This window comes from Balaenoptera musculus, chromosome 8 (assembly GCF_009873245.2).
Source record: "Balaenoptera musculus isolate JJ_BM4_2016_0621 chromosome 8, mBalMus1.pri.v3, whole genome shotgun sequence".
NCBI classification, from domain to species: Eukaryota; Metazoa; Chordata; class Mammalia; order Artiodactyla; family Balaenopteridae; genus Balaenoptera; species Balaenoptera musculus.
The window spans coordinates 30,528,972-30,548,701 of record NC_045792.1 but is presented as its reverse complement, the minus strand read 5'-3'; the positions used below and the strand labels follow the sequence as shown (position 1 = coordinate 30,548,701).

Here is a 19,730-nt window from a genome sequence, read left to right as displayed (position 1 = left end):
ATTCAGGTTGCGAAATGGACTTACGCTCAAATCTCTGCAGTGGTTGTGTGACTTTTCATCAATTAGCTATTATAACCCTCTTTAAAAAAGAAAACAACCAAAACAACGATCATTTCTTGAGCATCTTCTATGTGCCAGGTGTTATGCTACAGACTTTACATCCATATCTCATTTAATCATCACGGTAGCCCTAAGCAGAGAGAGGGCACTTAAAATATATATATAAAATGTTATTTATTTAATCAATCAATTCCATTTCACAGAAGATCAGAAGCTAAGCAAGCATGTGACCTCTCGTCTTGACCACTGTACACTGTGCTACATCATTTATATAAACATGGGTAGGCACCCTGCTAGTCAACAGTAGAACCAGAATCAAAATTAAGTCTGTCTGCCCCAAACCCCATCTCTTACCACTTCACTCCACTGTCTCTCCATGCAACTCTAAGAAACACAGGAGCTAACACTATAATCAGTGTTATTATCCAATAAATGAAAACTAGAAATGCTAATAATTACTAGATATAGAAGGTCTCAGGTTCCTTAATGGGACAAATATTAAGTCCTTACTTATGGAATGTCATTATTTATAACTTCAAAGGAACTACTGGCTTTAAAAGGCACTCTCTAAAAAATGTAGCACTAAGAAAAACATGGCCTATTAAACTACAACACAATGCTTTCTCATCCCATAGACTGTAAGATACATCCATTTCAGAGGTGTTAAAATGTGGAAATACACAAAAACAAAAATGTGTACTTAGACTCAACTAAATATGGTGTTTTCACCATCTACTGGTTCTGATATGAATAAGACTCCTGTTAGAGTCACACTGCCTTCCTTACATGCCACACAGATCTGTCCTTACACTTATGGGGATTCTGGACTCTGATGTCCTCCACAGGGCATGCAGCATTATGTGGTCATGTACACGTGAGGAAAAAGTCCATAAAGCTAAAATTATATACTTCGTAGTTAAGGCACTTTAAAATGAAAACAGCACATTTAAATTTAATTCCTTCAATATTTTATAGCCTCAAGTATATCAATAAATATTGATATTATAAAAAAGGAGTTACATTAAATTTACTATAATCAAAATGTGCCTTCTGTTTAACTGGTGAAATTTACCAAGAAAACAGATGAAAGTATTTCTAGAAACACAGTGGTTTTAAAAAATATTTCAAATTTTAAAGCATTTTTAGAGTCAACTCTGTTTAGTCAGTTTCCTTCATGTATTTTTTTCTTTTACGGGTTGATCTAAAAGAGAAAAGAATGAATGTTTCTGAATGTGCTTGTAATCTGACAAAACACCACCTGGATGTGCTTTTAAAGTAAGTTCGATATGATGGATACTGTATGTGGAAGGTAACTTCCAATTCAAATATACTTTTTTAATGTCTGGTTTTCTTAGTTCAATGAAAAATTTGAGACATATTTTCATACTATATTCTCCTCCTAAAAATTCATAATGTACATCAACATATCAAAGGCTTACAGTATTCTTATAGTAAAGTAACCTATTCTATTTTATTTTGCTCAATTAGTATTTCCCAAGTGTTTCTGACATGGAAACTCTGTGTGGGACACATATGCATACGACAACTTAAACAAATTTTGGAAAATGGTCGTCTATTCTATGGTATTTATTTTATATATACATTAACAATCAAAAGAATGGATTCACTCTTGTACATATAAGGCTCAAAAGAAAAAACCAAAAGGACTTTGTTGGAATAACAAAAATTGGGAGATGATACCTCCAAAAACCATCAGACCTATAGAATGACATAGTTTGTTGTTGGGGACTTGTTGATAAAGCTCACCTGAAAAGACAGTTTTACTACAGATTAACTGATAATGTATATTATACTAACAACTCAGTATCAGGGAAAATGAGGCTGTCAGAATAATTTCTTTATTTTCTTTGTCACAGAAAGCAAAAATCACGTTTTTATCGAGGATGTTATTTTAGTGTGTCTTGTGTTTGTCAGTAACACTAGGTCAACAGCCTCAGGAGAACTGATAATGGTATTTCTTGCAATTAGAGGTATAAGCAAATGAAAAGGACTGACTAAACTTGGGTCTCTGGTAAAAAAAAAAAAAAAAGTATGACACTAATAAAATACAATCATGTTTATAGGTATATCCATTTGCATTTGCAAATAATTATAATCACAAGCTCGTACATAAACAATTTGCTTTGGGCATAGAGGATTAATGGAAATATAACTCATAAATCTATAAATTATTAATCCCTGAGATGAACATTGGCTCTACTCTGATATTTTGTCATGATATTTAAATACAGAAATACAGAATTAATAATAATAAAAAAGTCCTGGCCAATCAAAACTTACATGGTTCTATACCGAATGCCTCGTCTCGAATAATACATTTTGCATCCAATATAAAGAAAAGATAAAACTCCCAGTGTTAATACAATACCACCAACAAAGCTGCCAGTATCAAATTTTGATCCTTTATTTTCCTTAGAAATAATAGTTGCTGTGACTAGAAGAAAACAAAAAAATAAGGCTTTAGTGCTTTTTAAACATATTGTAATAAGCTAAAACATTCTGAATTTCTATGTAAGAATGCTGATCTGGGGACAAGGGGGAATCTTAAGCACATCAAGGTGCTCTCCAGCTGATTTTGTGTCTAGTGTCCGCCTGATTCTAGTTTTCTTCACTTGATCCAACACATCCCTTAAACCCCCAGTGCCTATAACCCCAAGATCTTAAGGTGAGACTGGGCTTGGATAGTCTACCAAAACCTCAGAGGCAGCAAGATTTGGTTAATTCTTTTATGAATTTTCTTAAGAGTTCATGCCTTAAACAAAACAGGTCTGGGTAACAGCTGAAATCTTGAAACTGGATCCAATTTGAGTAAATGTTTCTAATTGAAATTTCTCCTTTTGAATAAATTGGGAATTTTAACTACTTTAATTTTATGGAGTCAAGAGCCCCTGAGACATTAAAGTTGATTTCAATACATACATTATAGTAATAAAGAAAATAAACTATTTGGAATAGAAGTATATAAAAACACACAAAAGAAACCATGAAGTCTGCTATTTGTTCTGACAAATGTAATCACTAGCTTTTAAACAGAACTTCAACTTTGGATAACTTAAAATAGAATCTTAAGGTTTTTGAATTCATGGTTTCACAGGCACTATATTTTAAACAAATGCAAAAAAATAAAGAGTGCTGAGACTAATACTACATATGTGACTATATCTAATACCATTAAAAAATATCTTTATGGCACAAGTAAATTAAAACCAAAGTTCTACATGATTTAGGTTTAGAAATCATGGAGACTGAGCCTGCCTAATTCCTTTCTAGAATGAGGTTCAAAGAGTTAAAGGTATGACAAGTTTTCAAACCATGCAAAATAAAATCCCATGTTAGGATAAATTATTTATTTACAGATGGATCTCATACAGTCATTATTTGGCATGGTTAAGTTGGAAGCTAATTTTTTTAAAGGGACAAGATAGTTACTAAGTCAACTGACTCTTTTCCTGATCTCTACAACTAATTTATTTAGGAAATGAGAAATAATTGTCTAAATTTCTACATTTTTGCAGAATGGAATGATATAAATGTGGCATTTTAACAACTATTTTTTCAGCATAGGAAAAATAGGTCCATTTTTATACATACTTGTTACTGATGAAGAAACAGACGTCACTGAACTATTGTGGGTTGTGGTCATTGTGGATGTTGATATCTGGGATGTATTTTGTGAAACACTTGTTATTTTGGGTGTAGACCTTAAGGTGGTGGAAGTCATATTTGTTGAGACCTCTGGTGTTATCATTTTAGACGTTGCTATGGATTTTGAGGTGGCGGCTGTCCCACTATTTGAGACTGAGGCAACTGCAGTTGTTGATGGTTCTGCTATGGGTTTCGAGGTGGTAGCTGTCATCTTTGAGACTGGGGAAACTGGAGTTTTTGATGATTTCACACTGAAGTTGGAAGATTCACTTGTCTGGTTGAAAAGCACCTGTGAGGCTGCAAGAATATGAAGAAACATTAAAGCCAGAGCTATGACTTAGATAATTAAGCTGCCACTTCACTGACTTTCGTGGTCATACACAAAGAAAAAGGTCTAACAAACACAGCATCATGAAAGATACTTAGTTTATTAATGCTTTGCACTACAGAGCAAGAAGCCATAAAATGTCTCAAAATAGTAAAATATTCAACAGGAACCAAGCCTGGATTTACGTAAAGTAAGAAATTTTTGTGAACGTATGGGAAAAAAAGAAACTCAACCCAGAAGACTGAGCTCTTTTGATACAGGGACAGTGTCTTAACCATCTCTGTGTCTGAATATTCCATGCTTCATGTCACAAATATTAGCTGAATGGATTATTAAACCAATGGATATAAAAAGGGTTTTTAAAGTTTAAGGTTTCTCTGCCACATTCTTCCAAAAAGCTTTGAGGACAAACAGTAGCTGCATGCTTCTAACCCCCGAGTAGGATGTGAGCATGAGTGAGATACTCTTCATAAGAGTAAAACCAGCTTCCCGTGGTGCATTAGGAAGTGAAACAGCATCACAGAACGTGGCTAGTTGGAAATCTCATACTGGTGATAATTTTCTGTCATTGGGAAGGTATTTCTAAAATTATTTCTGAAAGTTTTAAAAATGCAAAAGCCAATTTTGTAAAGGAGAATCACTGGTATTAATTTAAAACAAATAATTGGAAATAAATAAATAAATAAGTGCTATGACCCAAGATAAATACTAAATATCTATATATGTACAAAATGCCCTATGACCAAAAGCAAACCTTTCTGTCTTAACAATATTCTTTCATACTCTATCTTCATTGTAACACCACAACCCAACTGATGTTTACAACTAAAGATACTTTAGTTATTATAATTTAGTATATACTATCTAAGGAATGAAAAATCTCTCTTTGCCCTATTAATAGGATGTAATTTATTTCTGTGTTTGTTTCCTAGTCTCAAAGTTTACATGCAGGTTTAGTGGTTTGTTATGTTGCCTATATACTCCCATTTTACTCTTTATGGCCAAGAACTAAAGTGGAAAGAATTACCCACCGGGCTTGTCTTCTCCTTTCCCCCAGTGACAGCAGCACAAGGCCTTCAGGTTCTCTGTCCCACTGCTGCTGTCACACACCAAAAGTGATTACTTCATGTATTATCACCCTTTCACAATTATTCTGGACTTTTTATTCAAAGAATTCAAATATTTATTTTCAATTTTACAGGCTGGTTTTAATAGTGCTTATCTGTCCGTCTGCTTTTACTCTTTAAATTCCTATCACATTTTGTGAACTTTGGGTCTTTATTGTGTGATCTCTTCCACTGAGTATTACCTAATTTTTTAAAAAGACCAAAGGAATCAGTACTTTTGTATTATATAGGTGAATAAATCATAATTATTCAAGTAGAATGCTATGAACTTGAACTAATCTTTTATTATTCAATTCTGAATGCTCTATAGACATATAATATACTTTAGCATTGAAATAATCACCTATTATTTTAATGTAGAGAATGAATTCTATTATAATGAAATTAAATACAGCAAAGAACCATCATTTATATCATATCTTTAGAACAGAATGATCTTTGCAGAGTAAAACAATGAACACAATGCTGCTTTTGGATTCCACACACACACACAGCCTACTCTCTTCTCCCTGCCATAAATAAGATATTCTTCAGAGATACTGTATGAAGTCACATGGGCAAAAACAGGGAGCTGTGACAGGTTGGTTCTTCACTAAGAAAATCCAAATGTGTTACAGAAACCCCTAAGCAGCTAAAGTTTTCTATAAATTGACAAAACAGGCCAATAAGTTTTATGTTAAGGTGTGTTTCATGATGTTTAATTGTGATAACTGCAATGCAAGGATGCTCTCTTCAAGGTCAGAACTCACATTCCGTGACTCAAACCCCTTGTCTGTATATAAGTATATATATAAGTAAACGGTCATTTGTGCTCCTCTGCAAATGAGACCATCCCACCATGGACGTCTGGGTGTCTTCCTTCTCCCTTAACTGTTCAGCTACTGACCAGTGCCCTCCAGGGCGTGGCTCAGTGAATGCCTGCAGAGATGTCAGAAGAACAGAGCCTCCATGCAGGGTTTGGAAAGGGTTTAGACCTATCTGACTTTGCTGTTTTAGCCAGTCAGTCTCCCCCTGCCTCTGAGAAGCAGAAGTTCTAAAGGCGTGGAGGGTAGGTGACATGAGTGAAGGTGGTCAAAAGGTACAAACTTCTAGTTATAAAATAAATAAGTCATGGGGAGGTAATGTACAGCACATGGTGACTACAGTTAATAACACTGTATTGTATATTTGAAAGTTTTTCAGAGAATAGAGCTTGAAAGTTCTCATCATAAGAAATAAAATTTTGTAACTAAATATGACAAAATAGATGTTCTATGTTATATACATTATTATATATTATGATAGATGTTACTTATTGTGGTGATCATTTTGCAATATATAAATCATTATGTTGTACACCTAAAACTAATATAATGTTATATGTCAATTATATCTCAATCAAAAACAGTACAAAAACATCAAATCAAAACAAAACAAGTTATAAAGGCCCAAAGAGGGTATGTTGCTGGAGAGTGTCAAGTGTGCTCTGTGTCCCCCGCCACCTCTGCCCACAGAGGAAAAGAGGAGAACGCAACCCCTCACCTCAAACTAAGTGGAGAGAATCACCTGAAGAAGCAGGCCCAGAATCTCCTGGACTTGAAGCGACAAAGACCAAGATTTGACTCAAGCCTGAAAAGTAACTTTAAAGGCGACAGGCTATGGCTGAGCTGTCTCTACCTGTCAGCAGAGTTTAAAAGGCTGCGCTGGGGGCTTCCCTGGTGGCGCAGTGGTTGAGAATCTGCCTGCCAATGCAGGGCACACAGGTTCGAGCCCTGGTCTGGGAAGATCCCACATGCCGCGGAGCAACGAGTCCCGTGAGCCACAACTACTGAGCCTGCACGTCTGGAGCCTGTGCTCCGCAACAAGAGAGGCCGCGACAGTGAGAGGCCAGCGCACCACGATGAAGAGTGGCCCACGCTCGCCGCAACTGGAGAAAGCCCTCGCACAGAAACGAAGACCCAACACAGCCAAAAATAAATAAATTAATAAATAAATTAATTAATTAAAAAAAAAAAAAAGGCTGCGCTGGGAGTAGACTCTTATTTCCACTGACAGCAAAGGTGCGTGTTTCCCAAGGACCAAACCAGGCCCCATGGAACATAGCCAGCATGGAGCTGGCTGCCTTAAAAGATAGCCTCCCCAGAGGGTTCTGCGCAGAGGGATGAAGATAACCAGCAGAGAAGTGGAACACCAAAAGCTAGGGGCCAAGGGTGTGTAGTGAGAGGGTCAGCTGGAGGGGAGGCCCTACTGCATCAGGGGAGCTGAAGGGGGAAGCCCCAGCTGTAGGGTCTCCCTGGAATCTACCAAAGAGAACCACATCCGCCACCCAGGGGGCGCCTTCGCCAGATGCAAACATCCCAGCTGGCTTTTCCCCTTAAGCCCCTTCAGGCCTGATCCTGGAAGGGTAAAAACCAGGAGAAGCGAGGGGGAGAAAGGCAGTGCAAGGAAGGAAGCCGACAGTGTCAAATTCCCCACTGTCGGTTCCAAACCCAAAGCAGTCCCAGGCTGGCAGAGGGAGAAATTCCAATCATTGTAGAGTTTTATTTATTTTGGTATTATTCTGAAAAGGAGAGACACCTTACTAACTACAACTCACTCAATAAACTGGACCTACGTACTATCGATAACACCTCAGCTAATGCAAGTGGAGCTGCGGGAAGGGGTGTATGTGGCACACAGTTGTTAACACTTATTTAGTGTTATGTGTCCCCCTAAAATTCATATGTTGAAGCCCTAACCCCCAGTAGTTTAGGCTGTGACCTTATTTGGAGACAGGATCTTTACAGAGGATTATAATGAAGTTAAAATGAGGTTATGAAGATGAGCCTTAAATACCTGGTGTCCTTATAAAATGGGAAATTTGGAGGCAGACAGACATATGGGAGGAGCACCATGTGAAGATGAAGGCAGAGATCACGGTGAGGCTTCCAACAGGCCAAGGAAAGCCAAAGATTGCCAGCAAAACAGCAGAAACGAGGCAAGAGGCACGGGACAGATCCTCTCTCAGGGGGCAGTAACCCTGTCGACAATCTGACGATACATCTCTGCTGTTTACACTACCTAGTTAGTGGTCCTTTGTGTGGCAGCCCTAGCAAACTAATGCACTCAGGACCACAGGTCTTTCACTGCTAACAAAACGTGTCTTCAGGCAGCTGTGCCACGGCACTCGCCAGTGGCTGTGCTGAGCTTGTTCCTTTCACAGATCCTTGAAACTAATCACTGTGAGATGCATTAAATCATTCGGTAATTGTCAAACCACTCTCAAAACTTCTTAAATGAAACCTAAGATCACCTACAGATTTCAGAGCTATAAAAATTTCTTGACCCTAACTCTTGGTTTCAACTAACATAATCACAGGAAGACAAAGTGAAGGGCTGTAGTAAGAGTACCCGTGCACCCTCCGTCCCAGCAACTGCCATGTTCAGGCACAAAAGGGACAAGACAGAGAAAGTACAAATGGGGATGAATTGATGTTTTGTCACTGCTGCAAAAATACTCAAGACAGTCCAATCAGCACTCCGTTCCTGTTCTGTAATAAGAGAACTATCCCTGGAGCACAATTTTTCTATGACAGAATTCGCACTTCCATGTACTGAGCTCTTCTCTTTACCAAGTGCTGGTGATATTTTTCAGGCATGGTGGGAACGAGCTCAAGCTCTGGATCAGCTCAGCCATTTACTTGCTGGGTTACCTTAGACAAGTTACTTAACCTCTCTGAGATTCAGTCTCCTTCCTCATCTATAAAAAGGGATATCACAAGGGTTTGGGAGAAATAACTGACATAATTTGTATTGAGCACTTAGCACAGTGCCTCCTATGGAGGACCTGCTCAATGAATGGTTACTCTGTATCTCAGCATTTGTTTTACAGAATATACCTCTCCTACGGAGCTGCACTACACAGTTCCCTTATAGGAGGCTGAGGAGTAGTCAGTCAGATCTACTTCCATGATTATCACCACTGCCATCTGAATAACAGCACATCGAAGAGGATGCTCTTAAAGGTATTTTCAGTTCATTGATATAAATATCCAAGAAGAAAAAAGTGATGTTCCAGGCCTTTTTCTATTAACACCAGCCGGCCACCTTCTTATTACAGCAAGACCAAGGACACTATGAAGCAGCCTGTTTTTTCCTAGTACCAAGTAAAAGTACTCATCCTCTTCAAAGTCTGGATTTATTCCAAGTATCTTTGTATAACTATGTTGTGTTGACATAACTTTCTTTACTCCTGTAACCTTGAGCCCCAAACTAAGTGCCATTTTTGTCCTTTAACCTAAATATTTCAAAGTTAAGGGTGACGATTTGTTTTCTTTGGGGTATCAGATACACACTTAAACCAGAGTTGAAAATTCACATTCATTTAAAAAAAAATCTCAGTTATTTAAAAATGGGATAGTAGTAGCTTTTCATTTCCTATTATAGTTGTCAAAAATACAGAGCTATTTAAGATCATGGATCATAAATTTCTGGTGCCACAGACTCATTTTGAGGGTTCTATGATTCTAAGTACAGTCTGCAGCTAGTACTAGTCTTGTGTGTGTCTCTTGGAATATTTTTAAACACTGAGAACCTTGAGAACCTCTTTCCCATAGAGCAGTGATCCCCAACCTTTTTGACACCAGGGACCGGTTTCATGGAAGACAACTTTTCCACGGATGGGGGTGGGGATGGTTTCGGGATGATTCAAGCACATTTTATTTATTGTGCACTTTATTTCTATTATTACGTTATAATATATAATGAAATAATTATACAACTCACCATAACGCAGAATCTGTGGGAGCCCTGAGCTTGTTTTCACTTGCCACTCACTGATAGGGCTTTTAAAAATTTTATTTATTTATTTATTTATTTATTTATTGGCTGCATTGGGTCTTCATTGCTGTGCGTGGGCTTTCTCTAGCTGCGGCAAGCGGGGGCTACTTTTCGTTGTGGTACGTGGGCTTCTCATTGTGGTAGCTTCTCTTTGTTGCGGAGCACGGGCTCTACGTGCGCGGGCTTCAGTAGTTGTGGTGCATGGGCTTAGTTGCTCCACGGCATGTGGGAACTTCCCGGACCAGGGATCAAACTCATGTCCCCTGCATTGGCAGGCAGATTCTTAACCACTGCGCCACCAGGGAAGTCTGCTGATAGGGTTTTGATATGAGTCTGCAAGCAAATGATTTATTATGATCTCTGTGCAGTCAAACCTCTCTGCTAATGATAATCTGTATCTGCAGCCACTCTCCAGTGCTAGCAACACCGCCTCAGCTCCATCTCAGATCATCAGGCATTAGATTCTCATAAGGAGCGCACAACCTAGATCTCTTGCATGCGCAGTTCACAGCAGGGTTCAAGCTCCTATGAGAATCTAATGCCGCTGCTGACCTGACAGGAGGCGGAGCTCAGGTGGTAATGCTAGCAATGGGGAGCGGTTGTAAATACAGATGAAGCTTTGGTCACTCGCGCGCTGCTCACCTCCTGCTGTGCGGCCCAGTTCCTAACAGGCCACGGACTGGTACTGGTCTGTGGCCTGGGGGTTGGGGACCCCTGCTATAGAGAATCTAAGTATCAGTGTAATCCCAGAAGTACTCATTATTTAGAAAGCAAAGGGGCCTTTCCTCATTGTACAAAGTCAGTAGATTCATTATGAAAATTCTCCTTGAATTCAAATTACCTGAGGACCAAAAATCCACAGAATTGAAAAATATAGATTAGAAAAAAAATCTTAAAAAGTTATCTTTTAAAAAAATCAAGAAAAATCTAGATTTAAAACAACCTAAGAGAAAATTGGGCTTTAAAAAAATGTATCATCATAAAGAGCTGTCCATTTTCTGAAAATCAAATACACTTTCCTAAACTTCTAAATTCAAAAATTAAAATTCCAAAAAAGGAAAATAAACTCTCTCTCTCTCTCTCTATATATATGAACACAGAAAAATAACAACTGGGGTGTTTTAAATAAGTTATAGTATATCTGTAATAAATTCTGTTTCCACATTTTGTTACACTATCATCACTCTACCTAAATCTTTTAATATAAACTCTGGCAGGAGCTAAAAGAGGCATTTTCAGTCAAGGCAATTATCTGTCTTAAGGACAGTGAGAACTAAAAATTGAGACACAGTCCAGGCTTGTCTAAGGAAATTCATTCTGAAGGGCGATCCCATGCATTCCCAGAGCTGTACGGAAAGCAGCTGAGCAAGAGGGGGTCAGAAAAGAAGCATGGCTTTTCAAGGCAGTCAGAACCCAACTCAGCCAAGGCTGAGCTGGCCGGGGCTGTGTAGACAATATCCAGGCTTTGTTATGGTATTGCCATAGGTCTTGCCCATTCTATTCCATTACCACAGACCCAGCCCACAATTCGTAACCCTGGCTAATTAAAAAAAATAAATAAATAAGGCAAGAATCACATTCACAAGGGCATCAGGCAAGCTGACATTATTTTCCCTCTGTTCCTGCTCCAAACCTTCCCAGCCTCTCATCCTGGCAATCTTCACTCTCCACAGAACAGAATTCACTCTATTTGCTATTCTTCCCCAACACATTCCAGTCAGCCTGGCTTCTCACTCCTCCTAGCACTTAGTATTGGGCTGGCCAAAAAGTTCATTCAGGTTTTCCCCTAAGATGTCACAGAAAAACTGGAACGAACTTTTTGGCCAACCCAATACCTTCTCAGTGCCAAGAACAATGCTAGGAGGCTCTGCAGACACAAGAAAGATGCAATCCTTCCCAGGTATCTCCTTTATTTTTAACTTTATTTTCTTATTTATCTCCTTATTTTGCCTTTTTCTGGTCTCTTAATTGTGTTATCTTACCTTTTTAATGGAATTAGTTGGTTATTAATTGCAAGGACTACATCTTGTATTTTCATTTTACTCTACAGAAGTGCCAGGCACAGTTTTGGAAGAACTCGATCACTTCTAGCATGTGCTCCACACTACGCAAGGAGGGAAGGCCAAAAGCTATCTCTTCACCATGATGACAAGGCCACGGTCTCCTCTGCTGCCTAATCTTCTGCTACTCTTTTCTGCCCCAGCAGATTTACTCAGCTTTCCCTATGCAGTTTACTTCTTTATCTCTGTTGCTTTGTTATATTACTTCCTCTGCCTGGGATGCTTCCCACCCATTCTTTACTTGGTGAAATCCTATTAGTGTTCCTGGCCCAGCCCAGAAATTACATTGAAGTTATATTAAATGTACAAAACAGGCCACGTAAAAGACAAAGATTATCAACTGGATAGAAAAACTATGAACTGTTCATAAGCGATATATCTTAAAATTAAGATTCCAAAAAGCTGAAAAGTATTGAAAGTGAAGGTATAAGAAAGAAACATAGTATACAATTACTAACCAGCAAAAAGGGGACGAGTGGTTCTGGTTCACGACGGTGACACCAGAAGATCCTAAACTCACCTCTTCCCATAGACACACTGAATCTACAGCCAATTACACAACAATTTCCTCTGGGAAAAAAAGACACCCCAAAACTGGCTGAGTGACTCCTACACATCGGGCAAATGAGAAAAAACCAACATTGAGGCAGGTAGGAGAGGCTGACACAATCTCGCCATAAACTCTGCAACCCGCTCCTGCCCCCAACCTGGTGCAGGGACACACAATCAGAAGGGAACTCAAAACCTGTGGCTTCTCCCTGAGGAGTGACAGGTTTGAACCCCACATCAGGCACCCGACTTTTAAGACTTGCACCTGAGAGGTGAGCCCTCTAAACACCTAGCTTTGAAAACCAATGGGGCCATGTCCATGAGACCCCCCAAGGCCATAGCCAACTGAGAAATGGCTCTTAAAGGGCACTCATCTTCAGACTCACCAACCCCAAGGACCAGCTCAGAGGCAGTCAACTGAGAGGCACCCAGACTTTATGTGAAAGAGGCTCATTTGCTAATCTTGAAGTTTGGTATGAGCAGAAGGAATCTAATCTAACACATGTCTAAGGGCCTACTGGAGTACCCTCTAGGGACAGAGGCTGGCGGGCACCACCTTTGTGCTCTCCCTCACTCCAGCTCACGGAGCCTATGCCCACCTCTGGTGCCCCAATTTATGTGGCTGCTGCCAGGGGATACCTTTAGAATGACTGGTTCTGGTGGCCAGCAGGGTATACGCTCGCAAGTTCCATAGGCCTGTAACCAACAGAGAAAGAGCTCTCAACCAGCTACCACCCCCCAGGACACAGCAAGAGGCAACAGACCCAGGAGCTCAGCCTTTCTGTGAAAGAGGCCTATTATCTTATCGTCTAGGCCTGAGGGGCAGGCTTCTAATTAAACACACATCTAAGGGCTGACCACAATCCTTTCCAGAGACCTGGGGGGTGGGTGCTATCTTCATGTTCTCCCTCTGCCACACTCCAGAGCACCAGTGTATCCTGGAGTGGACTTGTACATGTGTCTGGTGCCCTGTTTTCTGTGGCTGCGCCCCCACGCCCCCCACTGCCAGGGGATGCACTTGATTGCCTGGCTCTGGAGGCCAGGGGGGCTTGTGTTCCTAGGTCCCACGGGACTGTAACAAATGCAAAGGTAGTTCTTGGCTGGCTGCCATCCCCACAGAACTGTGCAGATAGCAGATCTTTCTGAGAGAGAGGCCTATTTGCTTGTCCAGGAGCTTTGGCCTGAGGGGCAGGCTTTGGGTTTGGCACACTTTTAGAGGCCTACAAAGGCGCTCTCAGGGAATGGAGGCCAGGGGACACCATCTTTGCACTCTCCCTTTGCCTCATTCCAGGTCTCTGGGATCTTCAGGAAAGGAGGCTGTACATTTATTTAAGGCACCAATTTTGTGATGCTGACCAGGGGACACCTCCAGATCACCTGGCTCTAGCTGCCAGTGGGACTTATGTTTGTGGTCCCAGAGAACTGTATATATTTACATACTTTGAAAGCTGTTACCTGAGGGTTTAGCTTCCAATCAGGCTTAGTCTAGGTGCTGACTGAGATCCTCTCCTACACTGACAGGTCTTGGCAAACCCTCAGCTACTAGCATCCATTAAAAACAAAATAGACTACTTAACAATCAAAAAAGTTTGAGAGACAACCAAGAGCTAGGATTGAACAATAAGGTTCACCTCCTACATGGACTCACTCCTTCAAGTCTGGGCAAGGTGGCTGTTTTATCTAATGCATAAAAACCAACATAGAGAATCAAGGAAAATGAAGAAACAGAGAAATATGTTCCACAGGAAAGAACAAGATAAAACGTCAGAAAAAGACTTTAATGAAACAAAAATAAGTAATTTACCTGATAAAGAGTTCAAAATAACTGTCATAAAGATTCTCACCATATTTGGGAGAAGAATGAATGAATACAGTCAGAATTCAATAAAGGGAAAATATAAGAAAGTATCAAAAGAAGTCACAGAGCTGAAGAATACAATAACTGAAAAATACACTAAAGGGGCTCAACAGTAGACTAGATAAAGCAGGAGAAAGGATCAGTGAACTCAAGGACAGGACAGTGGAACTCTCCCAATCAAAGCAGCAAAAAGGAAACAGAGTGGAAAAAAAATTGAAGATACTTTGAGGGACTTATAGGACAACATCAAGCAGACCAACATTCACATTATAAGGGTCCCAGGAAAATAAGAGAGAAAGGGGCAGAAAATTTATTGAAAGAAAATAATGGCTGAAAACTTCCCCAACCTGGGGAGGGACTGATATCCAGATCCAGGAAACCCAGAGAGTTCCAAATAAGATGAACCCAGAGAGACCCACACCAAGACACATTATAATTAATGTGTCAAAAGATAAAGACAAGGAGAAAATCTTAAAAGCAGCAAGAAAAAAACCCAACCTATTCCATATAAGGGAATCCTCATAAAACTAACAGATTTTTCAGCAGAAACTTTGCAGGCCAGAAGGGAGTGGCACAATATATTCAAAGTGCTTAGAGGAAAAACTGTCAACCAAGAATACTCAATCTGGCAAAGTTAGCATTCAGAATTGAAGGAGAGATAAAGAGTTTTTCCAGAAAAGCAAAAGCTAAAGGAGTTCACCACTAAACTGGCATTATAAGAAATGTTAAAGGGACTTCTTTAAGCTGAAACAAGAAAGTGCTAATCAGTAACAGAGAACATATTAAAGAATAAATATCACTAGTAAAGGTAAAATTCAGAATAATCTAACGTAAAGGTGGTAGATTAATCACTTATAGAGCTAGTATGGAGATTAAAACACAAAACTAATAAAAATAACTATAATTATAATAATTAGTTGAAGAATAACAAGATAAAAAGATGTAAATGTGACATCAAAAACATAAAACGTGGGGGTGGGGAGAGAAAAACTGTAGTGCTTTAGAATCTATTTAAATTTAAATTGTTACCAGCTTAACACAGACTGTTATAAATAATTTCTTATATGTAAGCTTCATGGTAACCACAAAGAAAAACACCTATAGTAGATACACAAAACATAAAGGAATCTAAGCATACCACTAAAGTATGTCATCAAACCACAAAAGAAGAGAACAAGAGAAGAAGAAAGGAATACAGGACCTGCAAAACAGCCAGAAAACAATTAACAAAATGGAAGTAAGTCCATACCTATCAACAATTACTTTAAATGTCAATGGGCTAAATTTTCCCATTGAAAGATACAGAGTGGATTAAAAAAACCCACCCATCTATATGTTGCCTACAGGAGACTCACTTCAGATACAAGGACACAGAGACCGAAAGAGAGGGGATAGAGAAATATATTCCCTGCAAACGGAAACAAAGAAAGCTGGGGTAGCTATACTTACATCAGACAAAATAAACTTTAAAATAAAGGAATTAATAAGAGACAAAGAAGGGCATCACATAAAGGTGTCGAACAAATAAGAAAATATTTGTAAATATTTATGCACCCAACATAGGAGCACCTAAATATATAAAGCAAAGATTAACAGACCTACAGGGAGAAAAAGACAGCAATACAATAACAATGAGGGACTTTAATACCCCACTTACATCAATGGATAGATCATCCAGACAGAAAATCAATAAGGAAACATTGGCCTTAAATGACATGTTAGAACATAGAGACTTAACAGATATATACAGAACATTTCAACCAAGAAGCAACAGAATGCACAATCTTCTCAAGTGCACATGGAATATTCTCCAGGATAGATCACATATTAGGCCAGAAAACAAGTCTTAACAAAGTTAAGAAGACTAAAATAATATCAAGCATCTTTTCCAGCCACAATGGTAGGAAACTAGAATTCAATTACAAGAAGAAAACTGGAAAATGCACAAATATGTGGAAATTAAACAACATGTTACTGAACAACCAATGGGTCAAAGAAGAAATCAAAGAGGAAACAAAAAATACCTTAAGACTAATGAAAATGTAAATACAGCATACCAAAACTTATGAGATGCAGCAAAAGTAATTCTAACAGGGAAGTGCACAGCTATAAATGCCGACGTCAGGAAACAAGAAAAATCTCACATAAACAATCTAACCTTACACTAAAGAAACTAGAAAAAAAAAAAAACAAACGAAACTCAAAGTTAGTAGAAGAATTAAAATAACAAAGATCAGAGTAGAAAAATGAAATAGAGACTAAAACGACAATAGAAAAGATCAATGAAATCAAGAGCCACCTCGTTGAGAAGATAAACAAAAAATGGACAAACTTTCAGCTAAAGTCAGAATTGAAAGAGGTGACATCACAATAGATACCACAGAAATGCAAAGAATTTTCAGAGACTACTAGGAACAATTATATGCAAACAAATTGGACAACCTAGGGGAAACAGATAAATTCTTAGAAACATAAAACCTTCCAAGACTGAATCATGAAGAAATAGAAAATCTGAACAGACCAATAAGGAGGTTCAATCAGTAATCAAAACCTCCTACAGATAGCCTCATCCACCAGAGGGCAGACAGCAGAAGCAAGAAGAACTACAATCCTGCAGCCTGTGGAACAAAAACCACATTCACAGAAAGACAGACAAGATGAAAAAGCAGAGTGTTATGTACCAGATGAAGAAACAAGATAAAACCCAAGAAAAACAACTAAATGAAGTGGAGATAGGCAACCTTCCAGAAAAAGAATTCAGAATAATGATAGTGAAGATGATCCAGGACCTCGGAAAAAGAATGGAGGCAAAGATCAAGAAGATGCAAGAAATGTTTAACCAATACTGAGAAGAATAAAGAACAAACAAACAGAGATAAACAGTACAATACCTGAAAAGAAAACTACATTAGAAGGAATCAATAGCAGAATAACTGAGGCAGAAGAATGGATAAGTGACCTGGAAGAAAGAATGGTGGAATTCACTGCTGCAGAACAGAATAAAGAAAAAAGAATGAAAAGAAATGAAGACAGCCTAAGGGACCTCTGGGACAACAGTAAACGCAAGAACATTCGCATTATAGGGGTCTCAGAAGGAGAAGAGAGAGAGAAAGGACCAGAGAAAATATTTGAAGAGATTATAGTCGAAAACTTCCCTAACATGGGAAAGGAAATAGCCACCCAAGTCAAGGAAGTGCAGCAAGTCCCATACAGGATAAATCCAAGGAGAAACACAACGAGACACATAGTAATCAAATTGGCAAAAATTAAAGACAAAGAAAAATTATTGAAAGCAGCAAGGGAAAAATGACAAATAACATACAAGGGAACTCCCATAAGGTTAACAGCTGATTTCTCAGCAGAAACGCTACAAGCCAGAAGGGAGTGGCATGATATACTTAAAGTGATGAAAGGGAAGAACCTACAACCAAGATTACTCTACCCGGCAAGGATCTCATTCAGATTCGAAGGAGAAATCAAAAGCTTTACAGACAAGCAAAAGCAAAAAGAATTCAGCACCACCAAACCAGCTCTAAACAAATGCTAAAGTAACTTCTCTAAGTGGGAAACACAAGAGAAGAAAAGAACCTACAAAAACAAACCCAAAACAATTAAGAAAATGGTCATAGGAACATACATATCGATAATTACCTTAAACGTGAATGGATTAAATGCTCCAACCAAAAGACACAGGCTTGCTGAATGGATGCAAAAATAAGACCCATATATATGCTGTCTACAAGAGACCCACTTCAGACCTAGGGACACATACAGACTGAAAGTGAGGGGATGGAAAAAGATATTCCATGTAAATGGAAATCAAAAGAGAGCTGGAGTAGCAATACTCATATCAGATAAAATAGACTTTAAAATAAAGAAGGTTACAAGAGACAAGGAAGGACACTACATAATGATCAAGGGATCAATCCAAGAAGAAGATATAAAAATTATAAATATATATGCACCCAACATAGGAGCACCTCAATACATAAGGCAAATGCTAACAGCTATAAAAGAGGAAATCGACAGTAACACAATAATAGTGGGGGACTTTAACACCTCACTTACACCAATGGACAGATCATCCAAAATGAAAATAAATAAGGAAACACAAGCTTTAAATGACACAACAGACCAGATAGATTTAATTGATATTTATAGGACATTCCATCCAAAAAGAGCAGATTACACTTTCTTCTCAAGTGCACACGGAACATTCTCCAGGAGAGATCACATCTTGGGTCACAAATCAAGCCTCAGTAAATTTAAGAAAATTGAAATCATATCAAGCATCTTTTCTGACCACAATGCTGTGAGATTAGAAATGAATTACAGGGAAAAAAACATAGAAAACACAAACATATGGAGGCTAAACAATACGTTACTAAATAACCAAGAGATCACTGAAGAAATCAAAGAAGAAATCAAAAAATACCTAGAGACAAACGACAATGAAAACACGATGATGCAAAACCTATGGGATGCAGGAAAAGCAGTTCTAAGAGAGAAGTTTATAGCTGTATAAGCCTACCTCAAGAAACAAGAAAAATCTCAAATAAACAATCTAACCTTAAAGGAACCAGAGAAAGAAGAACAAAACCCAAAGTTAGCAGAAGGAAAGAAATCATAAAGATCAGAGCAGAAATAAATGAAATAGAAACAAAGAAAACAATAGCAAAGATCAATAAAACTAAAAGCTGGTTCTTTGAGAAGATAAACAAAATTGATAAACCATTAGCCAGACTCATTAAGAAAAAGAGGGAGAGGACTCAAATCAATGAAATTAGATATGAAAAAGGAGAAGTTACAACAGACACTGCAGAAATACAAAGCATCCTAAGAGACTACTACAAGTAACTCTAGGCCAATAAAATGGACAACCTGGAAGAAATGGACAAATTCTTAGAAAGGTATAACCTTCCAAGACTGAACCACGAAGAAATAGAAAATATGAAAAGACTAATCACAAGTAATGAAATTGAAACTGTAATTAAAAATCTTCCAACAAACAAAAGTCCAGGACCAGATGGCTTTACAGGTGAATTCTATCAAACATTTAGAAAGGAGTTAACACCCATCTTTCTCAAATTCTTCCAAAAAACTGCAGAGGAAGAAACACTCCTAAACTCATTCTACAAGGTCATCATCACCCTGATATGAAAACCATACAAAGATCCTACAAAAAAATAAAATTAGCAACCAATATCACCAATGAATATAAATGCAAAAATCCTCAACAAAATACTAGCAAACAGAATCCAACAACACATTAAAAGGATCATACA

General features: G+C 38.4%; 1 protein-coding gene across 1 annotated transcript in view; it reads right to left on the bottom strand.

Annotated features, from left to right (window-relative positions):
• The window catches only part of TMEM123 (transmembrane protein 123), a 77,876-nt gene that overhangs the window by 2,757 nt on the left and 55,389 nt on the right, over nucleotides 1–19,730 (bottom strand). Inside the window, exons 3-4 of the mRNA XM_036859863.1 lie at nucleotides 3,673–4,023; nucleotides 2,362–2,515 (exon numbers count right to left, since the gene is read on the bottom strand). Coding sequence (XP_036715758.1) covers nucleotides 2,362–2,515; nucleotides 3,673–4,023 — 505 coding nt within the window. The remainder of the gene's footprint in view (nucleotides 1–2,361; nucleotides 2,516–3,672; nucleotides 4,024–19,730) is intronic.